Source organism: Aedes albopictus, chromosome 3, assembly GCF_035046485.1.
Source record: "Aedes albopictus strain Foshan chromosome 3, AalbF5, whole genome shotgun sequence".
Taxonomy (NCBI): Eukaryota; Metazoa; Arthropoda; class Insecta; order Diptera; family Culicidae; genus Aedes; species Aedes albopictus.
Window position 1 is genome coordinate 242446862 of NC_085138.1, and position 23470 is coordinate 242470331.

The window sequence follows — 23470 nt, forward strand, 5'->3', positions numbered from 1 at the left end:
ACTTTAAAAGAATACATGTATCAAAAAACTAAACTTTGTTGACATCTTGGCAGGCAAAGTTGGCAAAAACCATAGGGTGTCCATACTGCCCCGCCTCCCCCTACAGCAGGAACTTTTTGACTTTTAAATTTATAGAGTTTTGTAGTTGTTCTAGAATTCAGTCGAGCGTTTGTTCAGCATTTCCGGTAAGTTATCTTGAGGAATTGCACAAATAATAATAAATATTAATAAGTTTTAGAGGAAAATTTAAAGTTTCATGAATAGCTGGGCAATAGTTGCAGTCTTTCTCAAAAGAACCACTACATGTCAGATACATCTTGTAAGTAGACAGTAATGTGAAGTTTTTTTTCATCACATTTTTTTTTGTGAAGTGATATTTTGTGGGGTCCCCTGGAATGTGGGATCCCAGGGCCATGCCCCCCCCCCCTAAATCCGACACTACTTTCAGCCTTGAGCACCCATGGTGGTGCTAAGAGCCGAATTGAAATATCTCCATCCTGGGCGATTGCCCGTCATCGCCTTGACCTGCGACCAGTGTTGACTTCTTGTGGAGGCTGCGACTTCTTGTGGAGGCTGCGCCATCATGAGCCACTGAAGCTGACTCTGCTGCGATGTCCTACTGTGTTCCAATCTAACGCTTGTTTGCAGATTTCGTTCCCGCCCCTGCGTAGAGTGTGGCCGATCGAAAGGCTGTTACTGTCGGCTTGGGCTGCAAAACGGTGAGTCGATAAGGAGAGCGTCCAATATAGCTCTGGTCCTCACAAGTTCCTACCTCATGCTTCCACGGGTCAAGCGATGACAAAGACCGCCAGCTAAGAGTTGTGTGCTTAGCTGGTAGTGCAGCCTGGGCACTGTTGTCCTTCTGACTTCAGCTAGATTGAGGAGGTACGATCCGAGTGTCTGTTCACCAAGGAGGTGCGGCTCAAACAGCGTCTGTTCTGGCATCTAGCGGCTGAGTAAGAAACGCTGCACCACGCCCAGCTAGATCCAAGGTGGTAGCCCCATCAGCGTGGTCGTCCTAGTGTTGGTTGGGACGTTAAACAGAACTGGCACGATGGCCCTCCGGCGAGACAGGAGTGTTGGCGTAGGCCCAATAAGCCACCCGTAAAAATCCCCATTGCGAATAACATAGGAGAAAATACGACTCGATACAATCGGCAAAGACCCACGCGACGAAATAAGGACTACGATTGGAAACTTGGAACATGGAATTGCAAGTCACTAGGTTTCGCAGGATGTGACAGGATAATCTACGACGAACTACATCCCCGCAACTTCGACATCGTGGCGTTGCAGGAACTTTGTTGGACTGGACAGAAAGTGTGGAAAAGCGGGCATCGAGCGGCTACCTTCTACCAAAGCTGTGGCACCACCAATGAACTGGGAACAGGATTTATAGTGTTGGGCAAGATGCGACAACGTGTGATCGGGTGGCAGCCGATCAACGCAAGGATGTGCATGTTGAGAGTTAAGGGCCGTTTCTTCAACTACAGCATCATCAACGTCCACTGTCCACACGAAGGGAGACCCGATGACGAGAAAGAAGCGTTCTACGCGCAGTTAGAGCAAACATACGATGGTTGCTCGCCGCGTGACGTGAAAATCGTTGTCGGCGACATGAACGCGCAGGTAGGAAGGGAGGAAATGTACAGACCGGTAATCGGGCGAAACAGCCTGCACGCCGTATCGAATGATAACGGCCAGCGATGCGTAAACTTTGCAGCCTCCCGTGGTATGGTAGTCCGAAGCACCTTCTTCCCCCGCAAAGATATCCACAAAGCCACCTGGAGATCACCCGACCACCAAACAGAAAACCAAATCGACCACGTTCTAATCGACGGTAAATTCTTCTCGGATATAACCAACGTCCGCACATACCGCAGTGCGAATATAGATTCGGATCACTACTTAGTCGCTGTATGCATGCGCTCAAAACTTTCGACAGTTATCACCACGCGTCGAAGTCGAACGCCGCGGCTCAACATCGAGCAACTTCGTAACGTAGAAGTGGCTCAAGACTACGCGCAGCAGTTAGCAGTGGCCCTACCAACGGAAGAGCAGCTTGGCGCAGCTACACTTGAAGATGGCTGGAGGGACATCCGATCCGCCATAGGTAGTACCTCGGCTACAGCACTAGGCTTCGCGACTCCGAATCACAGAAACGACTGGTACGACGGCGAATGTGAACAGTTGAAAAACGAGAAGAATGCAGCATGGGCGAGAATGCTGCAACACCGTACGAGAGCGAATGAGGCACGTTACAAACAGGCGCGGAACAGGCAGAACTCAGTCTTCCGGATGAAGAAGCGCCAGCAGGAAGAACGAGATCGCGAAGCGATGGAAGAGCTGTACCGCGCTAAGGACACACGAAAGTTCTACGAGAAGCTGAACCGCTCGCGCAGAGGCTTTGTGCCACAAGCCGACATGTGCCGAGATAATCACGGGAATATTCTCACGAGCGAGCGTGAGGTGGTCGAGAGGTGGCGGCAGCATTACGATGAGCACCTCAATGGCGACGTTGCAAGTACCGAAGGTGGCGTGGTAACAGATCTAGGAGTATGTGCACAGGACGAAAGACTTCCGGCCCCTGACCTTCAAGAGATTGAGGAGGAGGTTGGCCGGTTGAAAAACAACAAAGCCGCTGGAGCAGATCAACTACCAAGCGAGCTTCTAAAATACGGTGGAGAAGCACTGGTGAGAGCACTACACTGGGTCATTACCAAGATTTGGGAGGAGGAAGTATTACCGGAGGAATGGATGGAAGGTATCGTGTGTCCCATCTACAAAAAGGGCGACAAGTTGGATTGCGGAAACTACCGCGCGATCACACTACTGAGCGCTGCCTACAAGATACTCTCCCAAATTTTATGCCGCCGTCTATCACCGATTGCAAGAGAGTTCGTGGGGCAATATCAGGCTGGATTCATGGGTGAACGCGCTACAACGGACCAGATGTTCGCCATCCGCCAGGTGTTGCAGAAATGCCGCGAATACAACGTGCCCACACATCACTTGTTCATCGATTTCAAATCGGCGTATGATACAATCGATCGAGAACAGCTATGGCAGATTATGCACGAATACGGATTCCCGGATAAACTGATACGGTTGATCAAGGCGACGATGGATCGAGTGATGTGCGTAGTTCGAGTATCAGGGACACTCTCGAGTCCCTTCGAATCTCGCAGAGGGTTACGGCAAGGTGATGGTCTTTCGTGCTTGCTGTTCAACATTGCTTTGGAGGGTGTAATAAGAAGAGCGGGGATAAACACGAGTGGGACGATCTTCACGAAGTCCGTTCAGCTGCTTGGTTTCGCCGATGATATTGATATTATTGCTCGTAAATTTGAGACGATGGCGGAAACGTACATCCGACTAAAGAGTGAAGCCAGGCGAATCGGATTAGTCATTAATGTGTCGAAGACAAAGTACATGATGGCAAAGGGCTCCAGGGAGGAATCACCGCGCCCGCCACCCCGAATTCATATCGACGGTGATGAAATCGAGGCGGTTGAAGAATTCGTGTACTTGGGCTCACTGGTGACCGCCGACAACGACACCAGCAGAGAAATTCAGAGGCGCATTGTGGCAGGAAATCGCTCTTACTTTGGACTCCGCAGAACTCTACGATCGAATAAAGTTCGCCGTAACACGAAGTTAACCATCTACAAAACGTTGATTAGACCGGTCGTCATCTATGGGCACGAAACATGGACCCTACGTGCAGAGGACCAACGCGCCCTTGGAGTTTTCGAACGGAAGGTGTTGCGTACCATCTACGGCGGAGTGCAGATGGAAGACGGGACTTGGAGAAGGCGAATGAACCACGAGCTGCATCAGCTGCTGGGAGAACCAACCATCGTCCATACCGCGAAAATCGGGAGGCTACGGTGGGCGGGTCACGTCATCAGGATGTCGGATAGCAACCCGACTAAAATGGTTCTCGAGAGTCATCCGACCGGTACAAGAAGACGTGGAGCGCAGCGAGCTAGGTTGGTCGACCAAGTGGAGGACGATCTGCGGACCCTACGCAGAGTGCGGAATTGGAGACAAACAGCCATGGACCGAGTGGAATGGAGGCGGCTACTATGTACAGCAGAGGCCACCCCGGCCTTAGCCTGACCGAACAACAACAACACATACTGTTGGCTTTTGATGACATCGACGATGGAGCTCCACGTTCAAGATCCAATTGTGAGGCTTGAATGTTTTCCATATGTTTCTTAAACTCACCCCAGGTAGAGATACTCTTGGAATTAATTGATTTGCTCCAGGATGATACAAAGCGTGACAATATAGTCCACCGTCGGAGAGTTGTGTCAATCTTCTCCTGTATCCGGTAAACGATCACTTTGCCTTGCATCCAGTCAGCCGGAAATGTCGCGGTTTCCCATATGTTGCAGAATAATTGATGCAGCAGTTGTGCGGATACTACGGGGCCAGCTTTGAGCATTTCAGCTGATGGAGCTGATGGAGCTTCGATGTTGACACGGGTAATGCGTCGAACCCATGGCGGACTATTCTGAGATGATGATGGCGTGGCAGACACTTGAGAAAGGTTTCCAAACCAGCGTTCCATCTTGCCAGGTGGTTCGGTCAATAACTGTCCAGACGTGTCTTTCATGGGCATCGTAGAATTATTCTTAGTTCCACTAAGGCGACGTAAACCAGCGTAGAGGAGACGCATGTCGCCGGCGTTTGCGGCTTTCTTGCCTTCGTCGGCTAGGGAGTTCCCGTCTACATGAGCGTTTCATTTCCTTCTCGTGAGCCGAATAGCACTGATAGGCTACGGCTTTGGCTTATCGTGTTTTTGCTCGCTCTATCGCGGCCTTGGCGTTCCTTCGCTCCGCTATCATTCTCCAGGTATTATCTGTGATCCGCTGTTTTATCCGGGTGCGTAGTTCACCCAAATTATTCTCGCCATTGGCGAAAACTGCGTTCTTGATGGTGCTCCATTGATCTTCTACGCTTTCACCTTCCAGAGTATCCGTAGCACGGTTCTCTTGCTCCTCGACGAAGGGCCTTTTCACCGCAGCTTCTTCCTGTCAGCGTATGTTGAACCGTCGCCCGATTTTCTCCTCCTGTCGATGCATCCGAACAATGTGCAGCTGGATCTCGCCGATAAGGAGATGATGATCTGATGCAATTTCGGGGCTACGTTTGTTCCGCGCATCAAGAAGGCTCCGTCTACATTTTCGGCTGATGCAGATGTGGTCGATTTGATTTTCCGTGAAACGCATGTTATTTTGTGCACTGGTGGATGGGGAAAGAGCGATCCCCCAATCACCATGCCATTGTTGACACAAAACTCTGCAAACGGCATAGGCGCCAACATAGGCCCCCCAAAATTTGAGGATGTTTTATTTTTCCCATACAAAATATCTGAAAAAAAACAGGCTTTGCCCCCCAATAAATTGACCAAGTTGGCGCGTCTGGCAAACAGCTCTCCGTTCTCGCTCATTCCTCCGAGACTATGGCGTCCCATAACGTGCAAATAGTCCATGTTGTCGGAACCGACCTTCGCGTTGAAGTCGCCCATGAGGATTTTGATATAACCTTTCGGATTTTTATCCACGACAGCATTCAGATGGCTGTAAAAGTTCTCGCAAGCATCGATTAGCGCGTAACATTAGATCATGGTAAAGTTTCGAACCCGTGTTCTGAATCTGGCTACAATTATCCTCTCATTAATAGGTTCCCACTTTATGAGCGCTGAGCAGGAAACCAACTCCACGGTGGCGAGGAGCGTATTCGCCTCGTATAGCAGATTTTGACCCGACGTCTATCTGTGTTCTCCAAAGTTCGGCCAACGAACTTCGCTCAATCCTAGGATCTTAAGCTTCATACGGCATGCCTCATTGTCTAGTTATGTCAGTTAACCCTGATGGGCTAGGGTTAATACATTCCAAGTTCCAATTGTTGTCAGTTTTTTTTGCGCTTAAAATCGTTGCCGTTGAATCGTTTCGTAATCTTTTATTTTTGGTTTCTGTACCGATTCTTGGGGTTTCCTCTATCCACCGTGATGGAGCTGCCACCTTAGGTATAGATTCATACTCAGCCGCTGGAGGAACATTTCATACTCAGCCGCTGGATGCAAGAACACACGCAAAACACGGCAACGGGAACAAACGGGAACTATGCATAGCAACAATAACAACAATAAGAAATGTACACCGTGAACTAGATGTCACGGTTTCTAGAACGCCCATACTGACAGCTGGAACTAGTTCCAGTTCACGGTGTATATTTGCTTGTTCTCATATTTGCGTTTGTTTGTTCACGTTTATCAGAACGGTTTTCTGAGCGTGCAGACGCTGTTTGAGCCGCACCTTCTTGGTGAACAGACGCTCGGGACGTACCTCCTCAATCTAGCTGTAGTCAGAAGGACAACAGTGCCTAGATTGCACTACCAGCTAGGTACACTACTCTTAGCTAGCGGTCTTTGTCATCGCTTGACCCGTGCAAGCATGAGGTAGGAATTTGTGAGGACCAGAGCGGTGTTGGACGCTCTTGTCGATTTATCGTTTTGCAGCCCAATTAGCTATGCATTGATGCAATTTCTAATGTATATTGACGAAATGTGTAACATTTTACAAAGGTTTCATTATAAAGCTGAATTAACACTGTTTTCTTAACCACTCGTCTATTGCAGGTTCAAATGAGCAGAGCCCACAACAACTTAGGCTTCCAGTTGGCTTACAACACGGGCTTCGGAATGGCCTTTGTATCTGGCTTCTACGTAATCTTCTACATTAGAGAACGGGTAACCAAAGCGAAGCTGCTGCAGTTCGTTAGCGGAGTGAACCGTTTTGCCTACTGGTTTACGGGCTTCATTTGGGATTACTTCACATATTCGATCGTATGTTTGTTCATCATTGCAACTGTTGCGTGTTTCCAAGAGCCAGGATTCAGTACAGGAGAGGAAGTTTTTCGGCTGTATGCAATTCTCTTGGTTATTGGACTTCCGGCGCTGCCACTAACGTACATCACTACACTTTATTACACAATTCCGTCGTCAGCTTTCATACGCGTTAGTGTTGCTTTCATCGTTACGGGAACGGCACTGTTCATATTCGTCTTTTTGCTGGGCACTGATATGTTCCAGCTTGACGAGCTTGCTGAAACGTTGTCAACGGTGTTTCTGATATTTCCACATTTTACGCTATGCGATGCAATCGTTAATTTGAGTCGCATGTCGCTGACGATGAATATGTGCGACGCGCCGAGGCCTCCAGGTGTGACACCCTTGCCAGTTTGTGGCGAGGATCTCCACTATGTGCAGTGGGATCGTCCTGGCATCGGGCGACACTTGTACTACAGCTTAGTAATGACTGCCGTGTACTTTGGTCTATTGTTTTTACTAGACTTCGCAGTATTGAAAGTTTTGATTCAAAAAATAAGAGAGTGCTATTATAGAGGACAATATAAAGTGGAAGAAAATAGCAACGAATTGGACTCGGATGTTCAAAAAGAAAAGGAACGGTTGGAGGCGATGACGGAGACACAGAGGAAAGATACAAATTTGGTTGCACACAACATGACAAAGTACTACAATCGTTTCTTGGCTGTGAATAAGCTAAGCGTGGGAATCAACAGGTATAATTTTCCCTATGATATCTTAAGGTCACTATTAACTGTCTAATCAATATTTCAGTTATGAATGCTTTGGATTGCTGGGAGCGAACGGGGCTGGAAAAACTACCACTTTCAAAATGCTTTCCGGTGATGAAACCATTTCATTCGGTAACGCTTGGATCAAGGGTCACAGTCTGAAGACAAGTTTGAAAAAGGTTCACAAACACATCGGTTATTGCCCTCAGTTCGATGCTCTGATAGAGGACCTGACGGGACGCGAAACGTTGAAACTATTCTCCCTGCTGCGGGGTGTACCGAATGATACGATCCCACAGATAACGCTATTTCTGGCGAAAGAGTTTGGTTTCGTGAAGCATTTGGACAAGCAGGTAAAGGCCTACAGTGGAGGCAACAAGCGAAAGTTAAGCACGGCCCTGGCTTTGCTGGGAAATCCGTCGGTGATTTATCTAGATGAGCCCACGTCGGGGATGGATCCTGGGGCAAAGAGAAATCTGTGGAACGGGGTATGCCGTGTGCGAGACAGTGGAAAGACAATCATTTTAACCTCGCACAGCATGGAGGAGTGCGAGGCGCTGTGCACCCGTCTCGCTATCATGGTGAACGGAGAGTTCAAGTGCATTGGGTCGACGCAACATTTGAAGAACAAGTTTTCCCAAGGGTTTGTGCTGATTATCAAGGCGAAAAAGGGGGAGGGAGATCAAAAGGCCAAAGAAGGATCGGTGTCGCCTGTGACAGATTTACAGAAAATTAAGGACTTTGTAACGGTCAACTTTTCCAACACACAGTTGAAGTAATAAACAGGAATCTTATAAAATATCAGTAAAATTGAAACTAATTTATTTACAGGGAGGAGTACCAGGATTTGCTGACCTACTACATCCATTCACAGGATCTTAAATGGTCACAAATATTCGGTCTCATGGAGAATTGCAAACGAACACTCAACGTGGAAGATTATTCGATCGGTCAAACTAGTCTAGAACAGGTATTTCTTTTGTTCACAAAGTTCCAGCGCGAGGAATAGAAGAAAGTTGGTAGATTTAGGAACTGCGATTTCGAATATTGTTTGCGTTCTAACGATAATTGTATTTATGTTTGTTAATTTTACGAATAGGAATAGGTTTAATGTATTTATTTATACGAAGATGAAAGTTGATTTCATGTACAAAACGACGACTCGACGGATGTCCTCTAACGTAGGCTTGAAATACTGAAAGCAATCAACATGTGAAGAACAATAAAGTGGATGGCGCTCTTGAAGATATATGCGACGAAATTCATTTTGATCCGAACATTGCTGATAAGTGCGCTACAACGGTAACCCAAGCAGCGAACAGCGATATCGCTTTTCATTTCTAAGAAATTGACGAATAACTACTGAGAAATGAACATTTTTACCATTTTTTAAGATCCCAAAGGAAACCTACCACATTTTGCACGATATCTCAAAAATGAAAAAAAAAATCGAGCTCATTTTTGGCCCTTCAGGGTCGTCAAATGATTGATTTTAGTAGAAAAGGGTGTATTTTTCGTTGACAACATTTAATGTTTTTGAGTTTCCCTATATGGTATACAATTTTTTCGATCATTTCGCGTTATGGAACTTTTAACATTTACAACTTTTGCGAAAAAGAGAGGCGGCCTGGTGTATATTGCAAGCAATTGTAGTAGAGTTACGATATAAAAATTAGGATATCAAGGTACGTACTTACCTCACGAAGTTCAAGGTTCTTCTTCGAATTCACAGTTCGTTATGAGATTTTATCTGATGCCTATTGAGTGATCCATCAAATATGAAGTCATCATACGTTGAACCAGATAGAAAAAAAAACACGAACAATTTCATTTCATCAAATAGTTTTCCGATCAACGTAGAAACTGGCAGGCAGCCACCGATCGTTAGTGTATTTTCTGTATATTCCTTCTTTGTTCGACATTTTTATTTCAATACGTGTTTTTGTGTGTGTTGAAAGTTTGCATCATTGTGCGTCGAGGACTGGTTTGTCTACTTGCTAGTCACATGCGTGTACACTTCAATTGTTACGATTATAGTTTATGTTATTTATACATAGTGAAACTTTTGGCAATATTGCAAATATTTTGTTTTGTTTGCTTCTTATGCTGATCCACTTTGGCACCATGTGTGCTGACATTTTATCGATTACAGTGAACATTTGTGCTCCAGGGATACTTTCTAAACACTTACCTATAGTTAAATTAAATATTTGTTGTTTTATTTGTGTTCGCTGATTAACAATATACACACTAAAACATCCATAATCCTGTGAATACTAATGCCAGTTAGTAGATCTACTCGCAGGAGATTCGCTTTCCTTAAGTATATGTACAGGTAGCGTATCCAATCGTTTATCAAGTAGAATTGTGTGTGAAACGGATTTGTCTTGGATAGCTTTTGCATTATTTTTATATGATAAAAACATGCAAACACGCAATCTTATTTAAATAACGGTGATGATTTTTACTTGCGCTTCATAAAACATCGAATCTTCACTTTTTGGCACATACATACATGTAGGTATTTTTCTTCACGCTGTTCACGTTTTTGATTTGATTTTCTTAGTACAATACGGTCACGCAAACCAGGATCCAATATATTATCAAATTAATATTTTCTTTCAGCGGGTTTAAGTATTTAATCTAACCTTTTAGAAATACCTTGGTTCAAAATATTCTATTGAAGAACACTGGAAGAAATAATCAGATTTTGTACCAAATTCAGGACCAAATTTTGAGGAAAAACTTAGATATTCAAACAGATAAATCCTAAAACACGATTTAATCCAGATTTTACCGATATGTAGAACATTTTAATCTTAGACTTTTCTTAAAGGTAAGACTACATTCTAAAACCCTGTGGAAGAATATTTTTTCAATAACATGTTGTTTCCTAGTCTGCGGTATAGCATGAATATTTTCGTTACAATAGATTATTTAGACATTTTTGTTAACAGATTCTTTCAGATAAAACTTTTATTGGCGAGACTTTACAACACATTAAAACTGGAAGAAACGGATAGTGGATATGTACAATATAGGGCAAAACACTTTAACTACAATAAGCAAGCATAATATGTGCCTCCTAATTGAAATGGTTTAACCTGCTGAAATGTGAGGATTCACCGACAAAAGCATGCGATTTCTATATTTTATCAGTTACGTGATAAAACAAAATCAGAGCAAAAGAATGAGTAAATGGCGTTTTGGTTTTTGTGTCAAAAGAGGGTACTTTTAAAAGCAAAAAATACTTCTTTCGAAGGGTTTACAAAAAGGGGTAAAATATCACAGTTGCAACGCAATTTGTCATGAAATTAACATAAAATACTCGTTTTTAAAAATGGTGAAGTTGGCATTCCTCACATTTCCCTGGCGTGTGAGCGTGCATGTTTCCTTAGGGGGTATGGTGGGGATCATGATCGTTGTACCTCTAGTTTTGTTTTTCGTCTATACACATTTTCGTTTCAATTAAATAATACTTAAAGCTGAGAGAAAGAGAGACCGAGACTATCGCTGGTGACTTTATCTTTTGTGGTTCAACTGGTGGGCATTCAGCACTTTGTAGACGTCCTGCGATGATACCTCCTTGTAAAAGTTTTCGCTAGGGCTCTTGGAGTTGCCCCTGGGCGACACAGACGAAGGAGCGGTGCTGCCCGACGAAGGTCGCCACCTGTTGGAGTTATTGTTGGAGCTGACGCTTGTGGTAGTCAGGGATTGGTCTCGAACGAGTGGCATCCGTGACCAGAACCGTAACAACATTGGTTTTTGACCGGTCTGATCTACCTCCCAGCCGGAGGGAAGCCACCAGAACGGCGGTCGCTGAGTTGTACTGTCTGGTGTTTTCTTTGGAAAAATATCGGGAATTCGGTTGGCATGTTGAGTGACCCGATTGGAGACTGAACCGGGGAAACGAACTACGCCGTTGCTGCTAGAAGCCGAGGTCATTTGATCTTCATCACGGGAGGGGAAGCGAATTCTCGAATTGCTGCTGGATGTTTGCTGATGCCGTTGCTTGTTCTCAGCAACAATATCGTTGATCATTTTCAGTTGATCGACATAGTTGTGACTTTGAGCAGTTGTTGAAGTTGGCGGAGTTGTTGATGGGGCATGCGACGCTGGTAAGTGATGATAGACGAACCGATTGTTTGCATCCATGGCCTCACGTAGAGTATCTTTCAGTTCCAGACGATGGATATTGTCTCGATTTTTCTTGTCGTTTTCGGTATCGTTGATGATGACAAGCGGAGCGTCAGTTGAGGGTTTCAGTGAAACTGTTGTAGTCTCTGGTGTAGCCCTAGTAGTGCGCTCTTGCTGTGTATAACTGGCCACTATAAATGATGGAGGGGTTACACCGGGAGGACTGTACCATATTGTCTTCACCGGCGTTACAATTTGAACAGGCTTCGAAGGCGAGTACGTTCTCCTCGTGGAGAAGAGTGGAAAGGCGTATGTGGACATTTTTGTCGTAGTTATTTGCTCCGTCGTGACTTCCGACCTGTCGGTTGTAGTTCGATCTACTGAAGTAGTAGATCCAGTGCTAAGTGTGGCTAGATCAGATTCAAAATCAGACATATCAGTTGACGGGAAATCAGTAGTTGTAGACGCTGATGGCTCCAGCATGAAAGATTCTTCAGCGAGCTCTGTTTTAAAACTCTCAATGTCCTCATCGGGCGAATCATTGGAACTTACTTGGGTGGTTGTAGCAATGGATCTTTCACTTGTTAAATACTGTTCTGTAGGGGCCATAGTAGTCGTTACGGATGTAGCCGTGGGATTATCTGTCGTGGAGCTGCTGAAATCTTCTACCGTAGTACTACTGATGGTAGAGGTGATATCAGGAAAGCTAGTTGCAACAGTGCTTGTGCTAGATAACTCATCAGTTTCAGCATTAGTAGAATCGACTGTTGTGATAGTTGGAACAGCAGGAGTAGAGGAAAGTACAATCTTCTGAACAAATGTTCCATTTTTGCTGTCCATCTCGACCCGGCTCGAAAGTGTTCCGTTTGGTAAGCTTTCAAAAGCAAGAAATGAAATGTCGGTGTGACTCTCTGCCGCGGTTTGATCCATCGGGTCTCGGCTAGACTCGGTAAGAAATGTAGAATGTGGAACAGACTTTACAGTGGAAGTCTGCTTCAAGCTGTCCGCTCGAATGTTTGAAGACACTTCTACCACAGACCCGTCATAGAACGTTTCTTCCGGAATAAGCTGCTGCCCAGGTTGTTCGACAGGCAAATCAATACTCAGAGGCAGATTTACTTGGAACGGTCCCGATGAATCGTAATAGTCGTAATCGGTGTCCACATCGGTATTCGGTGATCCACCGCCGTTACCCAGTATACTTTGCAGTTTGGTCACTAGAATATCTGCCGGGTTGATTTGCACCACTTGAATGCATTTTCCGTCGTAACCCAGTTTGCTGTTGGGTGGACAGAACGAGTTGTTAAAAACTACCTGCGGTGCGATGAAAATAGATCGGTCGGATTTTTTCTTCGCTTTGCCCCCTATGCCAACGTCCCACGTCAAATGGTCCGGACTGTTATCCAGAGGCTTCGACGTGATTGGCAGACCGTTCGCCAGAGCCAACATACAGGTACAGCAGCAGATCAGGGTGAGCGCCAGTGAGGACATTGTTAATTTAGCTCGCTTCTTCATTGTTCCGGTCGGACGAGGATTCACTGCATTTTCAGCAGGCAATCTGCAAATAAAGGAACAAAAAAAGCATATTATTCCACCTAGTAGTGACATTGAGTAGAGGTAATACTTTTACAAATACCAAAGAGCAACCTGTGCTGTAACTCCTTAAATTGTTATATGAGTAATATCTCTCGCTGAAACCGGCCCACTTATTGGTCACACTTCTTCTTCTTCTTGGCGTAACGTTCCAACTGGGGCCTTTTCTAAAAAACCTCATCAACAAAATAAAGGAAACGCATTTGGTGGCTCAAATTGATAAACCCCTCAGTTGTTACAGCCTAAATCATTTCTTCAGATCCCACTTTTTTTGAAAATTGTTCACACACATTTACCATTAAAGTTTCTTAAAAGACATCAACTTAGGTAATAGGGTTGTGCGCCTGTGGAACCGACCTTTTGAACAGATTAGGTAAGAAATCATTATACCCACGCTGTTTGCACTATTTGATTGCACAAACGTAAAATTCATCATCTCACAACACACAAATCTAGTTTTATACTACATATCCTAGTACTCCATCGAATCAAAGTCACGTTTAAATCATGAAATTTACGAGAACTGCCTGGAATGTCCAGAGTGTCTGAGAAACTTCTTGAAGAACAATTTCAAGATAAAGTTTAGTTACCAGAGAAAAACGTTTTGTGCTAAAAAAAGAAAAATAACAAACTATTAAATGGACTTCTTGAAGGAAAATTTCAAAATAAATTCCTGTATGATTTTTCTTAGTATATTATCCAGGACGATCTTTTTTTAACTTTTAAGGTTGGTTTTGATTTATCTGTAGGAGTTTGTTGCAGACCTCGTGAAGACATCACCATAATCCGGGGTAACATTGACCAAAATCTTTCTTGATCAATTCCCATGTTTACGTAAACGTTACATTTTGTTTTATTTTTAATGCAAGTAGGGTTTTTGACCCCATTTCCGGTACAGCATGTGAACAAAATTGTGCATTATCTAAATTCACATCGAAACGACCGTTTTCGTCTACTTCTTTCATCTGAATCAAATACCTTATTGCGTGAACTTGTTGATAACAGTGATTGTTGTGAAGATTTTCTGCCGGAAAGTTGATTTTGAACGAGCTTTCTGGACCTAGTCCAGCACCAATTCTTGGCACTAGTGCCGAACTTCCAGCAATATTAAATGGGGAATCACTTCGGTACCCATCTTTGTGCTGACGAAGTGCACTCGCCTGCGTGCAGGGTGGCCAGATGGTTTTCTTCGAAATCGGTAGATTTACTGAATAAAAATCGGTAGTTATCGGTAGGCTTGAAAAATTGGCTTGTATTGGAATTCTCAACAAAGCCAGACATATTTAGTTGAAACAGAATCAACCTGATTAATATTTAAGAATAAACATACCCACAGAGCATGAAATTCGAAAATCGTGGAAAATATTGAACTAACATGATACTAAGCGAGATACTAAGTACTGAAATAATACAGGTCATCATCATTGTATTCTACCATCATATTTCCAGAGATTATTTCCATGGATAACTCCAGGAATTCATCCAACAATTTTATCGAGGTATTTCTTACGGAAATTCTTATGAAATTATTTTTGGTGTTTCTCAAGGAATGCCTTTTGAAATTCCTTCAGGAACTTTTGATAAGTTAACACCAGGAATTTCTGTGAAGTTTTCTTCATAAATTCCTAATGGGATTCCTTTTTTAACCCTTCAGGACGCGCGTCCTTGAATGTTAAGATTCCTCCAGTAAATTCTGATTCTTTGAGGAATTCTTCCAGGCAAGGGCGTAGCTAGCTTTTCGGCCAAGGGGGGGGGGGGGGCGAGCACCCTTACACTGAAAACCACTTTGCAGTAAAAAGGAGTTCAAATACTTCATCATTTAAAAAAAAAATAAAAGTGAAGTATGAAATATGGGTGATTAACAGGAATGGTTCAATGGAAGAATCATATATGATTATAATCCTGAGGAATTCCTCAAGATATTGCTTCAGGAATTTCTTAACAAATGCCACCATGAAATTGATTTTATCCAGCAGTTTCTCCAGAAATTTCTTTAATACTTTTCCAGGTTATTTAAATGTAGATATTCCAGCAGAAATTACCTTCGGAATACTTGCAGTAATTCCGTTGGGAATACATTCAGAGATTTCTTCAATAATTCCTCCAGAAGTTTTATTACGAATTTCACCATGCATTCTTTTGAGAATTTCCCCAGTAATTCTTTACAAATATCATTCTTAATTCCACCAGAAATCCGTTTGAGAAGCTCCAGAAAATACTTTAAGAATTTCTCCGGGAATTCTTTCAAAAATTCCAATCAAACTAAGATTCCTGTCCTTGAGGAATACCCTAAGAAATTTTTGGAGAAATTTCTTCGAAAAATCCTTAAATGAATTCCTTCGAAATTACCGGAAAAAAATCTTTGAAAATTTCTTCTGAAATTCCTGGAGGAATATCTTTGGAAGTTGCTAGAGGAATGCATTCGGAAATTTTCAAAGGAATCAATTAAAGAATAATTTCAGGAATTTATTTCAAAAATCCTTGAGGAATTCCACCGGAAATTCCTTGACGAATTCTTCAGAAATTTCTTGAGAAATTCCCTTATTTCTAAAGCTTCTTGGGAAATTCCATAAGACATTCCTTCGAGAGTTCTTCTACGATTTCCTTTAGAAGATTCTTCGGGAATTCCTTGAGGAATTTCTTTGAAATAGATTTAGCATATTCCTTGAGGAACCAAAGGAGTTTTCGTGAGGAATTTTTCCGAAAATTCCTCGAGGAATACCTTCAAAAATTCTTGAAGGAATTCATCAGGAAATTCCTGTGAGAATTCCTTCCCAAATTCCTAAAACAATTCTTTCGAAAATATTGAAGAAAATCCACTAAAAGTCTCATGAGATATCCCTTCTGAAATACCATAAGGAATTTCTTTAAAAATCCTTCAAAACTTCCTTGAAAAAATATTTCGGAAATACCTGAAGAAATGCTTTTTGTGATTTTTTATTTCCTAGAGGAGCTCATTCGGCAATACTTTGAAGAATTCCTTTAAAAATGCCTTGATAAGGAAAATTCGGAAATTGTTAAAGGAGCTCGTATGGATTTTTTTAACATATGTCTGAAATGTCTTATGGAATACCTTTGGAAATTTCGTGAGAAATTGTTTGATAAGTTCGTTGAGGAATTTTTAAGGTTTTTTTTATACATCTTTACGAAATTCCTCAAGGAATTCCACCGAAGGATCCTTGACAAGTTTTTGAGGACAACCGTCAAAAATTTTTGGAGGAATTCATTCGGAAATTTTTGGAGGTACTTCAAGGCAAATCCATAAGAAATTTCTTTGGAAATTCCGGGAGGGATTTCTTTGGAAATTCGTAGAGGAATTCCTTCGGAAATTCAGAAGAAAATCCTTTGAAAATTCCAGGAGGAATTTCTTTGAAAATTCCTGGAGGAATTCCTACGGAAATTCCTGGACAAACTCCTCCGGAAACTCATGGAGGAATTCTTCGGGAAAATCCTGGAGGAATTCCCCCGGAAATTCTTGGAGGAATTCTTTCGAGAATTCGTAGAGGATTTCTTCGGAAATTCCTGGAGTAATTCCTTCGGAAATACCTGGAAAAATTCTTTCCTGAAATTTCTGGAGGAATTCCTTCGGAAATTCATGGAGGAATTCCTTTAGAAAATCCTTGAGCGATTTCTTCGCAAAAGTCTTGGAGGAATGCCTTCTGAAATTTATAGAGCAACTCCTTCGGAAACTCGTGAAGGAAATCCTGGAGAAATTCTTTCGAAAATTCCTGGTGGAATTCCTTCGGACATTCATGAAAGAATTCCTTCGGAAATTCCGGCAGGAAATCCTTTGAAAATTCCAGGTGAAATTCCTTTGAAAATCCCTGGAGGAATTCCACCGGAAATAACTGCAGAAATTCCCTCGGAAATTCCAGGAGGAATTCCTTCGGAAATTTCTGGAAGATTTCCTTCGGAAATTCCTGATAGAATTCCTTCGGAAATTTATGAAGGAATTCCTTCAGAAATTCCAGGAGGAATTCCTTTGGAAATTGCAGAAGGAATTTCTTTGAAAATTCCTGGAGGATCTCCTTCGGAAATTCCTGGAGGATTTATTCCGGAAATTTCTGAAGAAATTCATCCGGAAATTCATGGAGGAATTTCTCAGGAAATTCCTGGAGGAATTCCTTTTAAAATTCGTGGAGGAATTTCTTCAGAAATTCGTGAATGAATTCTTTCGGAAAATTTCTGGAGCAATTCCTTCGGAAATTCATGGAGGAACTTCTTCGGAAAATGCTTTAGGATTTCCTTCGCAAAATTCTTGGTGGAATTCCTCCGGAAATTCCTCGAGGAATTTGTTCGGAAATTCGTGGAGGGATTCCGTCGGAAAATTTCTGGAGGAATTCCTTTGGAAATTCATGTAGGAATTCCTTCGGAAAATTCTTTAAAGATTCCTTCGCAAAATTCCTGGAGGAATTCATTCGGAAATTCATGGAGGAATTCCTTCGGAAATTCCAGGAGGACATCCTTTGAAAATTCTAAGAGGAATTCCTTTGAAAATTCCTAGAAGAATTTCTTCGGAAATTCTTGGAGGAATTCCGTATGAATTTCGTAGAGGAATTCCGTCGGAAAATTTCTGGGGGAATTGCTTCGGAAATTCGTGGAGGCATTCCTTCGGAAAATCCTTTAGAAATTCCTTGGTAAAATTCCTGGAGGAATTTGTTCGGCAGTTCATGGAGGAATTCCTTCGAAAAATCATGGAGGGATTGCTTCGGACATTCATGAAGGAATTCCTTCGGGAATTCCTGGAGGAAATCCTTTGAAAATTCCAAGAGGAATTAACTTGAAAATTCCTGGAGGAATTGCCACGGAAATTCCTGGAGGAATTGCCACGGAAATTCCTGGAGGAATACGCTCGGAAATAGATGAAGGAATTCATTCGGAAGATCCTGAAGGAATTCCTTCGCAAAATTCCTGGTGGAATTACATCGGAAATTCATGGAGAAATTCCTTTGGAAATTTCCAAAGTAATTTCTCCGGGAATTTCCAACAGAATTTCTCCTGGAATTTCTGAAGGAATTCTTCCTGCAATTTCAAAAAACAATCCTTCAGGAATTTCCAAAAGCGTTTCTCCAGGAATTTCCGAAGGAATTTCCAAAAGAATTGCTCCAAGAATTTCCAATGGAATTCCTCCGGGAATTTTTAAAGAAATTCCTCCAAGAATTTCCGAAGGAATTCCTCCAGGAATTTCCGAAATAATTGCTCCACGAATTTCAGAAGAAATGCATCCAAGAGATTCCGGAGGGATTTCTCCAGGAATTTCCGAAGAAATTCCCCTAAGAATTTCCGAAAGAATTCCTGCAGGAATTTCCAAAGGAATTCCTCCATGAATCTTCAAACGAGTTCGTCCAGCAATTTTCGAAGGAATTCCTCCCAGAACTTTCGAAAAAATTCCTCCAGGAATTTTTGAAGGAATTCCTAACGGAATTTGTAAAGGAATTCCTCCATGAATTTTCGAGGGAATTCCTCTTGGAATTTCCAAAAATCAAATCCAAAAAGACTTTCCGAAAAAATTTCTCCAGGAATTTCCGAAGGAATACCTCCATGAATTTCCGAAGGAATTCTTCCAGTTATTTTTGAAGAAATTATTCCAGTAATTTCCGAAGGAATTCATCCTGGAATTTCCAAAGAAATTCGTCTAGTAATTTCCGAAGGAATTCTCCTCCAGGAATCATAAAAAGCATTCCTCTAAGAAGTTTAGAATGATTTTTTTCCAGAAATGTCCTAAGGAATTCATCCAAGGATTTTCTCAGAAATTTCTCTATAGATTTCTGAAAGAATTCCTCCAGAAATTTCCGGAGGTATTCATCCAAGATTTTTCGAGGGAACTCCCCAAGGAATTTCCGAAGGAATTCCTCCAGAAATTTCCGAAGAAATTTCCAAAAGAATTCTTTCAGGAATTTCCGAAGGAATTCGTCCAGGAATTTGCGAAGGGATTCCTCCAAGAATTTTGGAAGGAATTCCTTCAGGAATTTTGTAAGGAATTCCTCCAGGATTTTTTGAAGGAATTGCTACAGGAATTTCCGAAGCAATTCCTCCCGGAATTTCCGAAAGAATTCCTCCAGGAATTCCTAAAGAAATTCCTTCTTGAATTTCCGAATGAATTCCTCCAGGAATCTCCGAAGGAATTCGTCCAGCAATTTCCGAAAGAATTCCTCCCGGAATTTCTGAAAGAATTCCTCCAGAAATTTCCTAAAGTATTCATCCAAGATTTTTCGAAGGACCTCGCCAAGGAATTTTCGATGGAATTCCTCCAGTAATTTCCGAACGAAGTCCTTCAGGAATTTCCGAAGGAATTCTTCCTGGGTTTTGCGAAGGGATTCCTCCAAGAATTTTGGAAGGAATTCCTCCAGGAATGTCCAATGGAATTCGTCCAGCAATTTCCGATGGAATTCCTTCAGGAATTTCCGAAAGAATTCCTCCAGGAATTCCTAAAGCAATTTCTCCTGGAATTTCCGAATGAATCTCTCCGGGAATCTCCAAAGGAATTCGTCCAGCAATTTCCGAAGGAATTCCTCCCGAAATTTTTGACAGAATTCCTCCAGGAATTTTTTGAAGGAATTCCTAATAAAATTTCCGAAGAAATCCCTCCCGGAATTTCTGAAAGAATTCCTTCAGGGTTTTCCGAAAGAATTCTGCTAGGAATTTCCGACGGTATTCCTACAGGAATTTCAAAAAATCTAAAAAGAATTTCCGAAAAAAATCCTCTAGGAATTTCTGAAGGAATTCCTCCAGGAATTTCTGAAGGAATTCCTCCAGGAATTTCCGAAGGAATTCCTCCAGGAACTTCCAAAAGAATTCGTCCAGCAATTTCCGAAGGAATTTCTCCAATAATTGCCGAAGAAATTATTGCAGGAATTTCCGAAGGAATTCCTCCTGGAATTTCCAATGAAATCCGTCCAGCAATTTCCGAAGGAAATCCTCGCGGAATTTCCCAAAGAATTCCTCCAGGAATTCCTAAAGGAATTCCTCCTGGAATTCCAAAGGAATTCGTCCAGCAATTTCCGAAGGAATTCCTCGCGAAATTTCTGAAAGAATTCCTCCAGGAATTGGAATTTTCGAAGGAATTCCTCCAGGAATTCCGCTAGGAATTTCCGAAGGAATTCCTGCAAGAATTTCCAAAAAAAAATCCAAAAAGTATTTCCGAAAAAATTCCTCCACGACTTTCCGAAGGAATGCCTCCAGGAATTTTCAATGACATTCGTCCGGCAATTTCCGGAGGAATTCCTCCAGGAATTTCCAAAAGCATTCCTCCAGGAAGTTTGGAATTATTTTGTCCAGGTATTTCGTAAGGAATTCACCTAAGGATTTCCTCACAAATTTCTCTATGGATTTCTGAAAGAATTCCTCCAGGAATCTCCGAAGGTATTCATCCAAGATTTTCCCAAGGAACTGCCCAAGGAGTTTCCGAAGGAATTCCTCCAGGAATTTCCGAAGGAATTGCTCCAGGAATTTCCGAAGGAACCCTTCAGGAATTTCCGAAGGAATTTCTTCAGGAATTTCCGAAGGGATTCCTCCACGATTTTTTGATGGTATTACTTCAGGAATTTCCAAAGGAATTCCTCCAAATATTTCCGAAGGAATACCCTCAGGAATTTTCGAAGATATTCCTCCAAGAATTTCTGAAGAAATTCCTGCATACATTAAAAAAATACGAGGATGCAGGAGAATTTTATTTTTACTAGTCAAAAACAGCTCTGATCATCTTAGTTTTTCAGTTAAGTTAGAATATAGTTGCTCGGTCAGGGGGGGGGCCACGCCCCCCCCCTGGCTACGCCCTCGCTTCCAGGAATTCATCTAAGGATTTCTCTAGAGATTCTTGCCGATATTACTTCAGGGATTCCTCTAGAAATGTATCCAGAGTTTCGTTTAGATTCCTTCAGGGGTTGCTACAACCGTTTTTCATGAACTTCTTCAAGAATTTCTATTTTTATTCCTTAAAGATTTGCGGTATTCGCAGGTATTCCCGCTGGGATTACTCTAGGAATTTATGTGGGGATATTCCTTCTAGGATTCCGTCAGAAATTTCTCTTCGAAATTTTTGATGTAATCCTTTTTCCTGTGATTTCTTCAAGGATTCTTCCAGGAACTTCTCCAGTGGTTTTGTATAGGGATTCCTTCAAGAATTCCTTTTGGAATTGATCTACATAGTTTTATCTGCTAAACTTACTCAGGCACTTTCTGCTGAAATGCCTCCAGAATATACGTCATATATATATTTTTGGAATATCTGCTCACAACTGTCAAGTGAGCGTACTGGAAGGATTTTTGATGGTATGCTATAAGAAAATCTTCTAGTAATTTATTATAATAGGTTTTAATTTTCAATCTTTATCGTCAAAAGTTCTTCCTGCTAGTCATAAAATGTACCAAGGAAAAACATCACTGTCAGAATTTTTAATGAGCATGCTGTAACCAAAAAGCACTACATATTGCCTTCAAAATTTGTTTAAAAAACCAAAGCAAAAGTTATTTCAGGATTTTTAAGAAAAACTTTTGAATTGACCCAAAATATTCACCAAAAATAGCATCATAAATTCCTTCAGCATTTATTGAAAATAGAAGAATTTCATCCAGGACAAGAGTGTTCTTTAAGAATTACGCATTCACTGTTTATTTGAAATTTCTCCTTAAACTTCCACCAGCTACTCTTCAAAACTTGTACGACTAAATCTACCAGAAATATTCCAAAACAATTCCCCATTATTTCTACAAGCGTCTAATTAAATATTTTGTCAAAAATAATACCACAAAACTCTTAAAAAAGAGACGTAGCTTACTTATGTTAAATGATAAAATTAAACTATATCCGAAGGAATCCCTCTAGGTCGAGCTCTAGGTATTTTGGGAGGAAGAAATTCCCGGAGGAATTTTCCTGGTGCATTTTTCAGAAATATTTCTAGACCATTATCTGCAGAAATTTTTGGAGAAATCTCTATAGGAATCCATGTAGGCATGCCTGAGAAATTCTCTAAACAAAATCCCAAGAAGAATTTCAGTAATAGAAATCGATTAAGCAATCTCAGTAGTTAATACTAGATGAATTCCAAGATAAATTTCTGGAAGAATTCCATAAGGGATACTTTGAGGAATCCCTAGATAAGACTTCTGAAAAAAAAATCTGGAAGAAACCTTAAAGATATCACAGGAGGAGCAATTTGGAGCAATTCTTGGAAAAAATGCGTGGAGCAATCCCTAGAGGAATCTCTGGACGAAACTCTAGATACAATTCTAGAGGCATCGCTGTTGAAAACTCTAAACAAATTCCAGAAGGAATATTTTTAAGAATCTTTAAAGCAATCCTAAAAGGATTCCTAGCAGGAATTATTCCTCTTGGAAACCTGAAGTAACAGTAAATGTTTGAGGAATCCCATGAGGAATTTATGAATACATCTTTACAGAAATTCTTGGCAAAAAACTGGCAGTTCATTTATTCTTAAAGTTTTTGGATCTGTTTTCAAAGATGCATGCCAACCATCTTTGGTTCCAAAACTTTATTATTAAGATATTTTAACATTGTTGATTAACAAGCTGGAAAATCGGTAGTTTTCGGTAGGAAATTTGAAAAATCGGTAGTTTCAGGGCTCGCGTCTGTGAATCGGTAGGCATGTCGAAAATCGGTAGGACTACCGATAAATCGGTAGGTCTGGCCACCCTGCCTGCGTGTGATAATTGTTTTGAGCACTTGTGCGGCTTCAAAGTGAACGTGTAGCAAATTGACTGTGGATCTTGTTGCGTAAATGTTGCGGGAGATGATTACCTACGGAAGTGCGTTTGGAAAATATGCGGCTAGTGATATTTTCATTTGTTTTTCTGTGAGGTGCCGGGAATTGGTGCTAGTGCCGAAGTAGTTCAAAACCCTCTTAGTATGTGTAAAGCTACTTGAAAAAAAAAACTGAATTTTAAAACATGCTCAAATAGGCTGTTTAATTAAATATTCGATTATCTCAGTGATCAATGTTCGTTGTTGAAAACACCTCCTGCTCGGGTTTATCACTGCGACCAGTTTTTAGATCTGTTGTGACATTACCCGTATCCTCAGTGTATTGCATGTCACATTACTCCATTACCATCGAAGGGCAATAAAGTATCGATTTTGAAAAGTTTTTGTTTCGTTTTCTTAGAAAACTAA

The 23470-nt window shown here is 41.8% G+C and overlaps 2 protein-coding genes across 9 annotated transcripts in view; one reads left to right on the forward strand and one right to left on the reverse strand.

Moving 5' to 3' along the window:
- Nucleotides 1-8860, forward strand: part of LOC109412631 (phospholipid-transporting ATPase ABCA1) — a 34311-nt gene extending 25451 nt beyond the window's left edge. For all 3 annotated transcript variants that reach the window (XM_029868552.2, XM_029868551.2, XM_062859861.1), the window contains exons 6-8: nt 6653-7596; nt 7655-8386; nt 8443-8860. In XM_029868552.2, coding sequence (XP_029724412.1) covers nt 6653-7596; nt 7655-8386; nt 8443-8620 — 1854 coding nt within the window. In that variant the 3' untranslated portion in view covers nt 8621-8860. The remainder of the gene's footprint in view (nt 1-6652; nt 7597-7654; nt 8387-8442) is intronic.
- A 576-nt stretch (nt 8861-9436) lies between these two features.
- Nucleotides 9437-23470, reverse strand: part of LOC109415904 (mucin-3B) — a 363111-nt gene continuing 349077 nt past the window's right edge. For all 6 annotated transcript variants that reach the window (XM_029868559.2, XM_029868558.2, XM_029868557.2 and 3 more), the window contains one exon: nt 9437-13306. In XM_029868559.2, the coding sequence (XP_029724419.1) occupies nt 11134-13263 (2130 nt within the window). In that variant the 5' untranslated portion in view covers nt 13264-13306 and the 3' untranslated portion in view covers nt 9437-11133. The remainder of the gene's footprint in view (nt 13307-23470) is intronic.